This window comes from Cyprinus carpio, chromosome A10 (assembly GCF_018340385.1).
Source record: "Cyprinus carpio isolate SPL01 chromosome A10, ASM1834038v1, whole genome shotgun sequence".
Classification (NCBI taxonomy): Eukaryota; Metazoa; Chordata; class Actinopteri; order Cypriniformes; family Cyprinidae; genus Cyprinus; species Cyprinus carpio.
In genome coordinates, this window is record NC_056581.1 from 12001004 (window position 1) to 12017036 (window position 16033).

Here is a 16033-nt window from a genome sequence, read left to right on the forward strand (position 1 = left end):
CTAAAACTGACCTCTCTTTTTAGTTTATTCATTTAACAGTGCATTTAACAGCAAGACTAAAATCATGTTTCTTCCATGCACTTAATGACAGTAAAAGTTTTGGTTGATGCTTGTCAGGCATCATCTATAGAGAGTGCCCAAATGGTGCACATACCACTCAGTTATTTCAGGTTTTAAATAGACCAAACACAGTCACAAATTGCACAAAAGATGTTGGTTGCTTAAAAAAGAGAAAATTGTTAACATAATAATTAAAAGATAATCTGTATCAAATCTACAGAGACCAGTGAGTGTCAATAACAAACAAGAAAATAAACATAAAAAGGTGAATTCAAAGTGCAAGTGCCATGTTTGAACAATTTTCAATAAAAATGTATTTAATGTTAATAATAATGTTAATATAATAATTATCTTTTTTTTATTTTTTTATTATTATTAATGTTATGAAATTTTGACTGACTTTGATATATATATATATATATATATATATATATATATATTCTTTTTTTTATTTTTTTATTATTATTAATGTTATGAAATTTTGACTGACTTTGAAGATTAAAAGATTATGCCAAACTACTTATGTGAAAGTGTACCGAATTCATTATTTGGTGAATGTTTTGTAATAGAAGTCATATTGTGACAGAAAATGATTGATTTGTGACAGAAAATTGCATTAGAAAAAAACAATAGCATTTGGGTGTATTCCAGTGAATTCCAGATTATTCAGCAATAATCTGCTATGTGTCTTCTTTAAAAAGAGGCCAACCTTAGGTCTGTATTTCATGCTGTAACAAGCATTGATAAACAAGTGTTCTGTTTCCAGTGAATGTATACCCCCAAAGGAGAAACGTATCCTGGGGGATACAAACATTAAAATATAAGAGTCAAGTTTTGGGAAAAAAAAAATAAAATTCATGATATTGTATTATTTGAGTCCCAATAAGATGGAAAATAGCATTGAATTAATTTTCTGATGTCTCTTTATGGGTTTGCCGTTTTTAGGGTTAAATACTCTCCTCCCGTAAATTCTGTATCTGAAAGGGAAGCTCCTACAAAGAAATATATACAATAAGGTCAGCTGCAAAAATAACTGTCCATGCCTTTTCATTGTTGATGTTTCCCTGCCAGTCTTTAGTAAATCCTGACAGTCTTTTTTTTTTTTTTAAACCAAATGACGGTTTGTGTTGGTGCAAGCCAAATCTGGCCTATTATGTATTGAATAACAGTACATCCAAACAAAGAAAATGAGTGTAATGTTACTAATGTAAATGCAGTAACAAATGTCATATATATCAAAGTATAATCAGCTCTATCATTTTGTTATGGTAAAGTTGGAACACTTGACTGATGGTAAAGGTGAAACTGATGAGTGCCTGAGGGTTCCCTGCATGGACAGCTTGTAAGCATTAATCAGGCATGCACACATTAATTCAAAATCAAATTCAACATCTTTTACTATTAAAATAAACGGATGGTGGCAAAAACATGATAATTAATTTTATTGAAGTATGCCAGAAATCGCCATAGGCAAACAACAAGGTGACTTTCATGCTGTTTGTGTCTACGCAACGATTTTAATCAGCAGGTCTTTATGGTTTGGGTTTAACAAGATTTTTATAGAACTTAGTGAGAGACTTTTGTGGATGAAATATCAGTCGACAAAGCTGGCAAAGTATTTGCAGGCTGCATGCAAGTATTTAATCTGGCAACCACTTTATTCCAGTGCCAGTGATCTACAGTAACATCTCTTGCTGGACCTCTCATTGTTATCCTTGAATTCTGACCTATATTGCAGATGTTTAAATGAAAAAATAAAATAAATAATAATAATAATAATATGTGAGAAAAACAAATGTAATTCAACATATTGACACTACTGGATGAGAACACATTTTGAACTGAATTGAGCTGGATAATGACACTAAATTTGCAGCAGTGACATTGTTATTGAACTGCATTGAATCAACACTACACTATGACACTATTGCCTTCTGTAGTGTTGCTTATACCTCAACTGAACTTGTTTAATGAAACTGATGAACTATGCAACATTGACAGTTACCCTGAACTAATTTGAACAGAACAAATGACACTATTTTCTTCTATAGCTGCTTTATAGAAATAGTCATTCGCCTTATTAGAAGTCAGAGTACTTTAAGAATATTTTGTAACTAGCATTTCAAGGTTAAAAAAACACCTTTCATACAGTTATTTTAATGTGAAGCATTTTACATGTGAAGTTTTATGCACACTTCCTGTTTGTCATGTCACTTCCTGTTTATATTGAAAGTGAAAGTGAAGTGATATACAGCCAAGTATGGTGACCCATACTCGGAATTCGTGCTCTGCATTTAACCCATCCAAAGTGCACACTCACAGCAGTGAACACACACACACCGTGAACACACACCCGAAGCAGTGGGCAGCCATTTATGCTGCGGTGCCAAGTCAAACTCTCTAACCATTAGGCCACGACTTCCCCAAATTATTATATATCATATTGTACTTGGACCATGCTCTCTATACACCTCTACTGCTAGTTATTCTGCCATACTAAGCGTTCTCTACTGGCATTGCTTTCCTGATATGTATCGACCCCTTTTGGCTAATCTTTAGTAATGGGATAAATGAAGCAGTTGCTTTTCAAGATTAGTTTTTCTTGTTTGTTTGTTTGTATTTTAAGTGTTTGAAGAGCCATACTCTATTGTATTGTATAAAGCAGTATAGAAATAAATGTGACTTGACCAACATACTGTATATTCTCTGAAAAACATAGTTTTATAAAATTATGCTTCTCAAGTAAAATGATCTTGGTTTAACAATGTTAAGACATTTTATGGGGGTAAAATATAAAACTTTTTTTATTTTTTTGCAGCGGAGATTGCTGTTTAACCATGATTCAAGAGTATCAACAAAATATGACAAAAATGTATTCAAAATAATTTCCAATAATAACATCATACAGTGGCAAGCAGTGTCTACCTCCATGAAGCCTGCTTCCTTCTGCTGAATGGGCTTATCTGCATGGAGCAAAACTTGTGAAAATCTGGAGAGCCAGAGAGAAGACAACAGGAAGCCACACACTGGTGCATTATCTGCAAACAATCCTTCACAATTGCTTAAACCTCCACAGGAGCAGAAACAGCCCAAGCTGTGACCAACCAAGTAGATTGGGCACCAAATGACCAGAGCTCAACAAACCATGCCACTCTTGAAGAGCACGGGGCTCTCATGATGGCATATGGACACCAGGCTCTGCGGCAAGCCAGTCTGCCTCGCCTGCATCCCCCTCCCCTCCTGGCCTGGACTGTGCAAGGATGAGTGAACAAATGTTTATCTGTCTATAGTAGGTATGAGGCTGTTATTTGCTATTTTCTTTTGCTTTTTTTGCTGAGCTTTCTGAATTGCCACTTATGTGCACATAAAACATACATGCACATGCTGAGTTGAGTCAGAGAAAAGGAAGGAATGAATCTGTCATGGGGCACTCACCACCTCTGGCAAGGTCACACAAACATTATTTTAAATGACAGCCCAGTACAACAGGGGCATTAGACAACACTCTCAGAGCATACCAAATACTCCAGATGATGTCCTTGTATGATGTACCGAGTGTGCGTTTGGGACACATACAAAAGAACATTCATTAAAAAAAAAAAAAAAAAAAAAAACCATTTCAAATTTAAATGCACATGAAAAAAAATTGCTTCTGCAGTTTTTAATTATAAAAAAAAAAAGAAAGAAAGAAAAATGTAATTAAATGAATTTCTTTTGTACCTAAAACAGCTTTGGATACTAAAACTATATTAAAACTTGTCCTCTAATGTTGTATTATTAACATTATTCATAATATTTTAGCTGTGGCAACAGTTCACTGATGATGATCGATATATATTGATAGACCCTTTAAAACAAGTTTGTGGTTACAGTTAGCAATTTTTCATACATTAGAGCAATTTAATGCATTGTCTGAATTTACATATTTTTCATATAATAAAAACTTTAAAATATAGTCTGCTTATAATCTTCTTATAGCATTTAGTATTCAATCGATTCAGCATTGGAGTTTCTATTTGTAACATACACAGTTAGACACAGAATACAACCTGAAAATGGAATGTAAATATGGTCTGCCCCATACAGTAGATTGTGCATAAAATATATAAAGGATAAACATAAAATAGTAATTCATCTTTAGAAATAATAATAAAAACAAAAGTAAACCTCAAGCAGTGCAAAGACAGTAAACAGTAGAACTGAGACAAAAATAGTCAAAAGAATATATAATGATTTTAGAGATTTAAGGGTTCTCCATTCTATTTAGCTCCCAGTTCTGTTAATATGAATATTCCTATTATATTATTATTAATATTCTTTATCTCAAGTGATCCCAGCTTTTTGCGCAAAATTCTCGCACACTTCCTTACATTCATTTGCTTGGCTGTTGCTGATGAACAACAAAAACAAAGTCATGAAACCAAGTGAAAACTGGAACAGTAAGAAGGCATGTGTCCTTTAGCCGCCGGTTTGATTAATAGATCCATTAATACAGAATCAAAACTGTAAAGAGAAGCCAGCAGCTGCAAAATATTTAGCACAGTGTACAGTGTCATCGAAAAGTCATTTGATCAATCAGTGCCACAGATTTTTGAGAAAGTTTTGACCATATGACTCTGGATGAAGTTACAGAACCAGCTACAGAACCATGTGCAAAAACTAGCATGTCAGTTGCATCACAGTTTATTTGAAGTTCTGATCGAGGTCTTGTCATCTGCTCCATCTCAGACTTTGATATTGTTGAGAAGCAGTAATCTGCATTTTGTTTACTACATAAATATATTACCATCAGCCTCCATCAGAGTGATTCTGTTAGATGTTTCTGAGTGCCTGAAAGATGTTATTTCAAGGCTCATTATGCCTCCAAAGGCTGAGGGAGCAAACACGAGTTTCCAGAAGCACTGAGCTGTCAATCATAATGAATTACTTATATCATTTACAGCTGACAATAAATCTATTGTTTCTGTGGGTGAAACAGTCTCACTGGCCTGAAAGTTACAACATTTGTACCACTCACAAAATGACACTTTAATGGGGGCCATCAAAGTTTACTGCTCAAAAGCATATTTAGACTTGTAAGTGCCAACATTTTACAGAACTCTTCAGGCAAATACTGGTTTTCAGGTTTACTGGTTACTCAGGAATGCAGACTGGTATATAAATATAACTTAAGTCCAAGTTTTACAATACTACAGGTCTGACTAGACTAATCATGGCTGCATAACCTAAAATGATAGCACAAAGAGGCAGACTAAGCAGACAAACCTAATCGTTCAGATGCAAAGCAGCTTGTTAGGAAAGTGTGGATTGGGGCAAAAAAAAAATACAATCTTCTTATGATGTCACAAAAAATGTCTGTAATATAGTGTGAGGAGACCATGATAATACTGGTGGAAGGCATCTGTTTCTGTTAGCATTCATATTCATCTCAGTTGCTTTTGCACGACAAGGGCAGGATACCTCGGAACAGAACTTTGAGCCAATTGTCTTTATAACAAAAAAAAAAAAAAAAAAAAAAATTCACTAGTGACTAAATGTGACATCAAAGGTAACAGACCTGGAAAAAATCTTTTAAGAGCCGTACTAAAATATATGCACACACACACACATGTATATATATATATATATATATATATATATATATATATATATATATATACATACATTTATATATATATATATATATATATACTGTACATACATTTCATTATTACATACTATCATAAACATTATTATTATTATCAGTAATAAATAAAGTTATAAATATATAAACAGCTTACTAGGCTAAAAGGGTCATGCTTGAACCCTTTTTTAAGACCTGTTGAATAAAATCAGGTAATTTTTAAATTTAAGTTAGTTCAGAACTGAAATTAAGAATTAAGACTTGATTTTTACTTGCAAAGCAATGATCCAAGTGTTTTTTTGTTTGTTTTTCCACAGTTATTTATATAATTTCTTTGGTTCCCGTTGATTATGAAATTAAATTAGCTCAAGGCCTAACTGTGATCAAACAGGGGCCGCCGTTTGATGGTTGGCCAACACATTTTGGCAGTTTGCTAATTAAGTCAAAGCAAACAACCACCTGTGAGGTACTTTCCTCTCTAAACCACTAGCTGAGTCCATTATTTAGGCAACCTGTAAGGAAAAGGTAATTTATTAAATCATATGATGCAGCACATACAAAGAGACCTTTCTGAATAGAGTAAAATGACCCTGATAGGAGGACGTTTTTCTACCTTTATTGGTTAGTTTTAAAAGTTTCTACTTATGCAGTCACTACAGCAACTCTAAAAGAGGTTACTGCAATGAGAGAAACCTTCTTTCTTTTAAAATTGAATATTGATCTGTGTGTATTTCTGTAAGAATGCGGTGTCACAGAGAATTTCAAGTTCAAATTTCAATTATTGTGACCATGACTCATATTCATGCCTTTTTTTTCTTCTTTTTAAAATCTTCTTTGCAGTTGTACACTTGAAATGTCCCTGTAGCCTAAAATCACAATATTTTGCCTGAGGTAACCTGTAGATAACAGTCTAGCTTTTTATCACCTTCAAAAACACTTGCACATAAATTCAGGCAACCATTACAATGACTTTGAAATGTAAAGCATGCAAATTGCCGTCACACAATTCATAAATAAATCCTCTGTATAAAAAAAGTACTTCCCTTTAAAATCAAAATACAGATAGTAAACAAAAAAAAAAAAACATTTCAGTTTCTGCCTTTACTGAAAAACCTGCAAATATAAGCTTATCAAAAATGCCAAAAGAGCACTCCTCATCCTCTGATATAACTCATGGAAGCGAGTAAACGGTGACTGCGTGATGCTTACTCCGTTCAGTTTGTCTCCACTGTCATTCTCGATTAGCCTACTTGAAGTGAGTTTTGACATTCCTCTGGGATGTCCCTCGGGTAAAAAAGAAAAATCACCCTCACGCTGCATGCAACCTTTGAAACATCCCAACAGGCACACTTCTTGCAACTTTGATCACATTTGAAATGCACCATGCATAAAGAAGACTTGCTTACTTACGAAAACACATTTTCCCTCCCCCATATCCCAGTTTAGATTTAGGCAAATATGATCTCCCCAGCTTCAGCATGCATAAAACAGACGATAACAGTACCTGGATAGACAAGCAGAGCAATCAGCCACACCGTGAAGATGAAGCAAGCAGGATTGCACATTCTTCAAACTGTTCTTTGGATGCAGCAGCTGGTGTTTCTTCCTTTCCCTTTGCTCTTCTGCACAGAAACACAACCACCTGTGTTCTGTTTGCGGTTTCTTTGATCACTGGGTAATTACAGCAGAAAACGGCTTATTTTCACCTTTGGATAGGCATGGAGTGGAGTGGAGGTAATTTAAATCCAGCACAAGTTAAAGCGGCAGAGAGACTGAGCCCCCATTGATCATTTTCATAAGCGGAGTGTGCTCAGCGGGCTGGCGGAAAGGAACGGCCCGCCCCCTCAGAGCACTTGATTGGACGAGACTCTTGGCTGTCTGTCAGCAAGGGGTGTCTCTCTTGTTCATGCTTCAACTGGACCACTAATGCAAAGCTCTGCAAAATGAGAGAACGAGCCGAGTAGCATCTTCAATAAAGCTGGCAACCAGCCTCCTAATATTTGGTCTGTCACCACAAACTGACAGACATGTCTGGAATTGCTCTGTTCCCTTATATTACATTGGTTCTATTTAAAGACCGAGCCTTTCTTATTTGTGTAATTGCCTGCTGTCAACACTGAGTATTGGGTCCATGCCAAGATGCTGAAGTCCCTTCGCTCTGATAGTCATCACTACTCTGACAAAACTCTCAAGGTGACCTTGGGCTGCTTTTGTGAATCTCTAGCTGCAAAGATTAACAATGTATATCTCATCCATCCTAAATGCATCTGAATAAACAAAACGGATCTAATTATTGTTCAATTATGTCTCTCAGAACCATTTATTATCATTTCAAATGACATCAATCACTATATCTGTCAGAATAAACTGACTCTCTAGACCACCAAAACAAAATCAACGTCAATGACAAATTGCTGAAAATGCTTCATAATGAGCTTTTAATTAGTCTTTTTGTTATATGTTTTAAGAATAAAAATATCTAAAAAAAAATAAATAAATATCTGTTAAATTAGCTTGAGACTGCATATGATATTACAATGTTCTGATGTATTGTATCCTAAGTGTATAAATGTATTTTGTCGGACTACACAAAAAATGTTTCCTTGTTTTTAAATGATTTAATATTTAAAACAAACAATCTGCCAGTACAACCAGACAAAATACATTTTCATTTAAGATACAAACATCAATAAATAGATAGATTAATAGATTTTTACAAATATTTAAAAATAGTAAATAATTAACTCTCATGTGGGACAATAGTGGGTTTGTGAGATAATTTGTGTGTATGATAAAAAGGTTTCATTTTTTAACATTAGTTAACTACAATATGTTGCTTTACAATGAAAAATAATTTTAAAGCATTTATTAAACTTATTTAACGATTTCAACATTTACTAATACATTACTAAAATGAAAAGTTTCTGTTAACATTATTTAATGGACCTGAGCTAACATGAACTAACCATGAACAGTTAATTTTAGTTAATGCATTAACTACCGTTAACTAATAGAACCTTACTGTAAAGTGCAATAAAAAATGCATAACAAAAAAATAATATATTCAGCATTATAAAATCACTCAAATATAGTTATTTTTTTGTAACTGACATTAAAGTCGTTATATTTATGCAGAAGTTACTCTCTAGTTTTGTGCTTCCCAAGATACCACATAGTAACTTAAAATCTCAGGTAGTACTTCAAGTAAATAATTTAAGTCACTTAGGTTCAGCTGATGAAACATGTTGGGAACTCCTGCTGTAAAGTAGCAGACGAAATGAAAGAGGGGGAGTGCAATCAGGGCATCAAACTTTTGCCCCCATGAGAGCTCAGCCGCTTTTTTATGTGACAAACACCTGGACTATCCACAAGAACCACAGCTCTTACAACTCAAAGAGAGACTTGTGTTTAGAGAGCAGTCCAGGATATAACTCAAACACACAGACTTCACACTCAAATATTTGATGTACTTTTTAGCCATGTGGGGCTAGATTATATAAGGCACAGATCCAGATGAGTGAGTCTATTATACACTGTTTGACTGCAGAGAAAGACTGCAGCAATAACTATAATTTCAAATATCACAAATATTGAGTTTATTGTTGATGAACAATGTGTATAATTGTTATCATCAGCCTTCTGCAATTATATATATATATATATATATATATATATATATATATATATATATACAGTATAAACCACTTTGAAAAAGGACCTCAGTGTGTACTATGAATTGCAAATATGGTAATAAAGTACCATGGGATTTGCATCTGATATCAACACTGTACCATAGTACTTCCACAATACAATATTGCAAAAGACCTGACCTCACAAACAACCTTGCAGTTGATTTACTGTGTTCTAAGCTGGCATCTCCATCAGGACAGGATGATTTCATTACAAGTAGTCTGCTGTTGTGCCGCAGGGTTCTTGTTTTGTCAGTGGAAGAACTACTGTACATCACTTATGCCTTTAGACTCCTACGCTCACTTCCACCATGCTCTGTTCAAGTGTGATCTCACTTTCAGAGAATGTCATGAATTTCTTGAATATTAATTGCACTCTTACTGGCATGTTATGAATTAAAAATGAGCAAAAGCAGAGGGTTTAATCGAAATATTACCCAAGCTCTTAACAAGTCTGAATTGCACTGCGAGTACTATTAGCCAAACACTAAATCAAATCCGGCAAGGTCACCAAATTGCACATTTTTAATGGTGCAACTGTCAAGCTAATTCAAAATCTGCCCTACCTGTGCATTGTCCCGAAGAAGCCAACTGCGATAGCGCATTCACCAGTCGACCCATGACAATAACTCACACTGGAAATATAGTCCATATTTCACAAAGAGCTTATCAAACTGATGTATATCAAAATGTGATGCAAATGCCACCAAACCGTTCCATTCTTTGAAGGAAGAGTGTATTTCTGTGGGCAACCGAGCACCAGCCAAACTTCACAGATAAACTAGATAGTAATTTCACAGTGTCCCATTTGCGGTCCTGATATGAATCATAATTGATGTTTCTGCTACTAACATTTGACAAGGACATATTCTTTGAGGGTTTTAGACAAGCCTTTTTGGATGATTAATACCGCTCAATAGAATCAGAATATTGATGGCACATAATTAGGCTGATGATTAATTTATTTGAGATAACAATAAAATTAGGAACTACCTTGCCCTTCAAATAACTTAAAGTAACCAAAGTAGTGTTTGATCCTCAGCAAAATATACTATATAATAGAATATACTAACTTTACATTTATTGTATATTACATAATTCTTAACATACAAGTAGAAAATTAATTAGGAATTTTGTGAAAATGCGGGCCAGTTTGGACTGCTGGTACTTGTAATGTCAAGTAATGTCTGATCTAATTGAACCTGATAATTAAACCCTCAAGTAACCCCAAATATTTTCATATTATTTCTGACATGAAAGCCTAAAGACTGAAGAGTGTTTAGTGATCTTTGTAATGCTTTGAAAGTGTAATACTAAAATGAACTGCATTCAATAGCTTTCTGCCATCTCAGTCAAAACAATGGAGCATCAAAGATGAGGTTAGCTGCTGTTGTTTAATAAATGGCACAACCATTACAGACATCTGCGGGATGAGAAAGATTTGACATACAAATCAACTGTGTGTTGACCAAACACACACACGCATTAGTAAAATGTGTGTGAAATGTAAAGGGTTTGTAAGTTCCCAGCATTAAGTATTTTTTCTAAATGCATTCTAAATGTTACAAATGTATTGCTGAAACACATTACAAAGACTGTGAATTCTGTAGTACTGAATGGAGTTAGACCGTTAAACAATTTTTCACTAATTCTGTGTTAAGGATTTTTTGGGCAGGGCTAAAACGGTGGCTCGATAACACACTGGAGCCACTCATCATTGCCCCTCCCCTAACACTATAATAACTGTCGATGACCCACTGGAACTACTGAGCATGACGACGAGGTTGATTCTCAGGTAGCCAGTCCTCTGAATTGGATTCTGGCTCTGAAGGCTCACACCTGTATGGCACTGTAAATCCAATTAAGCAGCTAGGAGCATCCATTCAGGCTGTAGCAGTATTTGACAGTTAAGAGGCGGCAGCTTTCCCACAAGTGGGCGTGGTTTCAGCACAGACAGTGGATACGCCCCTAGCGTTTGAGAGCAGAGGACAGATTTTGCTGTGGTGTGATAAACTCAGAACACATAAGTAATATTGACTTTACAGGGACTTTAAGTTTAGGTCTGGGGTCGGATTAAGGGATATAAAATATCGTCATGCACAATAAGGCATTAATATGTGCTTTAAAAGTACTAATAATCAGCCAATATGCTAGTAATATGCTTGCTTTTATGAAACTGGTTAATAGTCAGAATTAGTCCCTAAACTAAGGTGTTACCAGTGTCTTTGTTGAGCCCTCTATCAACATCTTTTTTTATTTACATATGTATTTATTAATTAATTTTGAGAACAAATGCTCTGTATGTGTTTTATGACCTTATTTCAGTGTCTTCAAAATTGTAGTTTTTTACTAACCACGCATAAACGTTGTTTTCTCAAAAACACAGTCATGTACATGCATGCTATTTACATATTATTGTAGCCCAGTTTGTACTGATTACAGTGTTATTAGACTTTAGCCATGTATCTATTTATAAGCAACTGAAAAAAGAACAAAAGTTTCTCCAGGCCCCCAAAACCCCCTAGACCTCAGAGGGTGTAAATCTGATATTGCATCAATTGCATGAAATAAGAAATCATTCAAAACATACCCAAACAGTTAAGTCCCATCATTCTCTCAGAGAGCCATGCTGTGAGTTTCGTGCTTAAGTCAATATCCACAAATTGGCCAGCATCCATCAAGGTAACGTAGCATTGCATTTGAATATTTGTGTGCATGTGAGAGTGTGTGTACATGCCTTACATGTGTAAGCTCTTCAGGCTGACTTCAGCGTTGTGCGTTTCATCTATACTGGGGGTATTAACTCTGCACTCCAGCAGTAACACAGATGGCACAGCCTCTCCAACCTGATCCCACCCCTGAAGGAGAGATAAGAACGTGTATACATAAAAAGAGAGTGACAGAATGACCATCACAGACTCCTTTATTGGACCAAAAGTTAAAGTAGCTCAATTGACAGTTGACATTTTGTCACCATTTATGCATTATAATGATATAGTTTTAAAAATGTAACTGCAAAAGAATAGCATAGTCCACACCACAGCTAAGATGATTACAGGACAGAGGTACGATACAGTTGGAATCACTTTTGACAATTCTTTTTTTCCCAGCTGATGAACAATAAAAACATTGACAGCCAAAGCTCACAGCCTCACACATAAAGTTGCAGATGACAAAACACTTACAGAATGTTATTGTGTGTTGGTGTGAGCACTGAAATCGTAAGTAAGTTATAGTAGTTATGGTGAGTTATCGTTAATAGTTATCTTTATAGTTAATGTTTTTGAACTGAACGGGCTTTTGATCAACATTCCACACCCATATGGTGTCTCTTTTTTTTAATGGGGAAAAAATGAACAAATAAAAAATAAAAAGCAGTCCATATAATTCTTTTGAAACCAAAGCTTTGAATAAGAAACAGACCAAAATGCAACATTCATTTGTTTCCACACAAAACTATTATATGTCTCTGAAGAACATGAAATACAGTCCAAAAGTCATATAGACTACTTTTTTATTTAAATTTTCGGCATTTTAGGAGCTGAAATTATGATTTATTAATCCAATTAATTGGATTAATAGGATTCATGTAAAAACACTCTAACTTTCAGCTTAAATTATTGGCAAACAGATCTGATTAAGCTTTAGCATCTGAACTGAAAATCCTTCAACTGGAATCACACAAACAGTCTCATCAAGGTTGAATTTAAGGCAAACTCTGGGTCTGCCTTTATTTCCTCTTTCCTACAGCTTATGCTGCCAGTTTGTCATCTGAATGCCCAGGCATTAGCAAAAGTGGCCTAAATTAATTTGGCAAGAGGAAGAGGCAGATGGAACATGTAATTGTAAAGGCACATTTTTGGCAGCCTAAGAAAACATCTTAAAAGAATTAATATTTTCCCATGGTTAATAAAACCTTTTTCACATTCTTTCCCTCCTTGATTCATTTCTAAAGAGTTATCTCATCTTAACAGTGCAAAAACAAGCTGTGTGAAACCTTTATCATACAGTACACAATGATGGCAATTGTTTGAATCTATATTTTCAAGTTAACAATAAGATGTCACTCTAAATCCCTAACACAGATTTGTCAGACTCTGTTCCTGTCTTGGGTTGTGTTTTCCCCCTCCACGTGCTCCATGTTTATTATTATGCCCTTTTATTTGGTCCTTCCCATTCCTGTCCTAATTGTTTCCAATTTGTTCCAGGTATGTTTAGTTTATTGTCCTCGAATTCCCTGTGTACTTAAGTTCTGGTAGGTTCAGTCTGTCTCTGTCGGGTCTTAATTATCATCTCCATGTGATAAGTGTGTGTTTCCCCGGTTGAAGAAAATAAAGTGTATTATGCTCTTGAATCTCCTGCGTCTCCACGATCCTTCGTCTCCTCGTTCCTACACAGAAGGCACATCATGACAAGATTAAAGTATTGTCAGCTGTCAGTAATTCTCCTATGCAATGTGAACTGTTCACTTTATGAAAAAAATAATTCAGACATGGAAATAATTTTAGTTGACGTTGTCACCAATACCAAAATGAATCCACAGGGAAGATGAGATGAAAAAAAGACACCTTATAGAAGCTAGGGAAACATCATCTTATTTGCATAAAAAGTAACTCATCTACTTGAACACGGTTTTTTGAAATGGCATAGCCTGACATGTTGCTTCTGTTTACACACTTTTATGTGTCGGTTGCCGTAAGTATGTTTGATTCCTCCCTAAGGGTTTACACTGATGGCGGAGTCGATAATTCCAATTTTCAGCTTTGGATTTCTTTACAACTCTCATTTACATTTATGCTTATAGCAAACACTTTCTTTCCAAAGCGACTTGCATCTCATCTTTAGACTAATGTATACAGTAATAAATTTTTTTACTGCAAGCTGGAGAAAAGCTTCGGCCTGGTGAGTGCACTTGTTTTAACTCAGTGGATCTTACTGTTATTTATTTATTGCTTTAAGAGAACAGTTAAACCAAAAATGACAATCATGTCATTATTCACTCACCCTCATGTTGTTTCATGACTTTCTCTGGAACCAAAAAATTAGATATTGGAAGAAATTTTACTCCTATCTTTTCCATTCAATGATAGTACATAATGAACATGAGGTGTTGGAGGTGTTAACCTATAAAATAAAATAAAATAAAATAAAATAATAAAAAAATAAATAAAATAAAATAAAATAAAATAAAATAAAATAAAATAAAATAAAAAAAAATAAAAATAAAAATAAAAAATAAATAAAATAAATAATAAAATAAAATAAAATAAAATAAAATAAAATAAAATAAAATAAAATAAAATAAAATAAAATAAAATAAAATAAAATAAAATAAAATAAAGGCTTTGTGTGAGGAACACACAAAAATTCAAGATTCCCCCTTACATGTAAATTTACTCACCCTAAGGCTGAGTATGTATATGATGCATATGAGTTTGTCTTCATCAGAACAGTTTTTTTTTCACGTTTTAGCTGTTTTTGGCATATTTTACCATCCATTGGTGAGCAGGTGATGTAATGTTAAATGTCTCCAAATCTGTTCAGATGAAGAAACAAACTCATCTCATCTTGGATGGACAAAGTGTGAGTACATTTTTAGCAGATCTTTATTTAACTCAATCTGGCCACAGAAAAATTCAGTAGATGTCATATGGACTAGGTTTATACCATCAAAATATGCAACACAAGGGCAAAATAATAATCAATAATAATACAATAATAATAAATAATCAAAATTTGCTTTTGGGTGAATTATTTCTTTAACTCAGAGACAAAGTAATCAAAAATCCACAAGATAGCCAACTAATTTACTTAGTTCAAGATTTTCAGGATTAAATAGGGAAATGATGAAAATGAGCACTAGCAAACTATATAAAAAAGCCAAATACCTCAATGATCTGTATCCTTGAAGGAAATAAAAGGCAGCTCATAAAATTGTGCTTGATACAATTACTTCATCAGTAATCAGTTTGAATCTCTGTAAATCCAAAGCATTGTGGATGTACAGTAAACTGAGGGGGTGGTGAGAGAAAAAGGGGGGAAACAGAGTGTCGGGGAGTAGACATTGTAGGAATTGTTCTGAGAGTCCATTGTTTACACAGTGAACACTGTTATTTCTCTATTTAGCACTGAAAACGTGGACCACTCAAGATGAACATGACTATAAATTTGAAAAGATTTTGTGTGTGTGTGTGTGTGTGATGATTTAGGAGTACAAGGAGAGACACGACCACCATTGTGGCTCCCACCTCTCTGGGGGGGCCGACTGGCTGCCTTAAGCCATCTGAGCATCCAAACCCCCAGCCTATCATTTCATCATCATCATCCCTCTACCGATCCCTCACTTCACCCCCTTCCCTCGCCAAGCCTGTACCATCATTTCTCAGTGTCTGTCTCACCCTCAATCTCTCTGCCTCTCTTTGATTACTGACATGTGATGTCTTATCCAGCTTAGAGATTTCTCTGCTGAGCCGCCATTCGAGTGTCATTTGGTTTGACACGCGCACACACGCACACCTCACACACAGCCCTCAGCTGTGGCACACACGCACACCTCACACACAGCCCTCAGCTGTGGCACAAGGCATCTGCTATCTCAGACAGTCATGCCGTGTTAATATAAGCACAGAGCATCTCGTTCATTAGCAGCGCCCGAAACTGC

At 34.9% G+C, this 16033-nt stretch overlaps 1 protein-coding gene across 1 annotated transcript in view; it reads right to left on the bottom strand.

The window, feature by feature from the left end:
* Nucleotides 1-16033, bottom strand: part of LOC109091108 (opioid-binding protein/cell adhesion molecule-like) — a 161716-nt gene that overhangs the window by 132136 nt on the left and 13547 nt on the right. Inside the window, exons 2-3 of the mRNA XM_042765240.1 lie at nucleotides 12115-12230; nucleotides 7188-7305 (exon numbers count right to left, since the gene is read on the bottom strand). Coding sequence (XP_042621174.1) covers nucleotides 7188-7248 — 61 coding nt within the window. The 5' untranslated portion in view covers nucleotides 7249-7305; nucleotides 12115-12230. The remainder of the gene's footprint in view (nucleotides 1-7187; nucleotides 7306-12114; nucleotides 12231-16033) is intronic.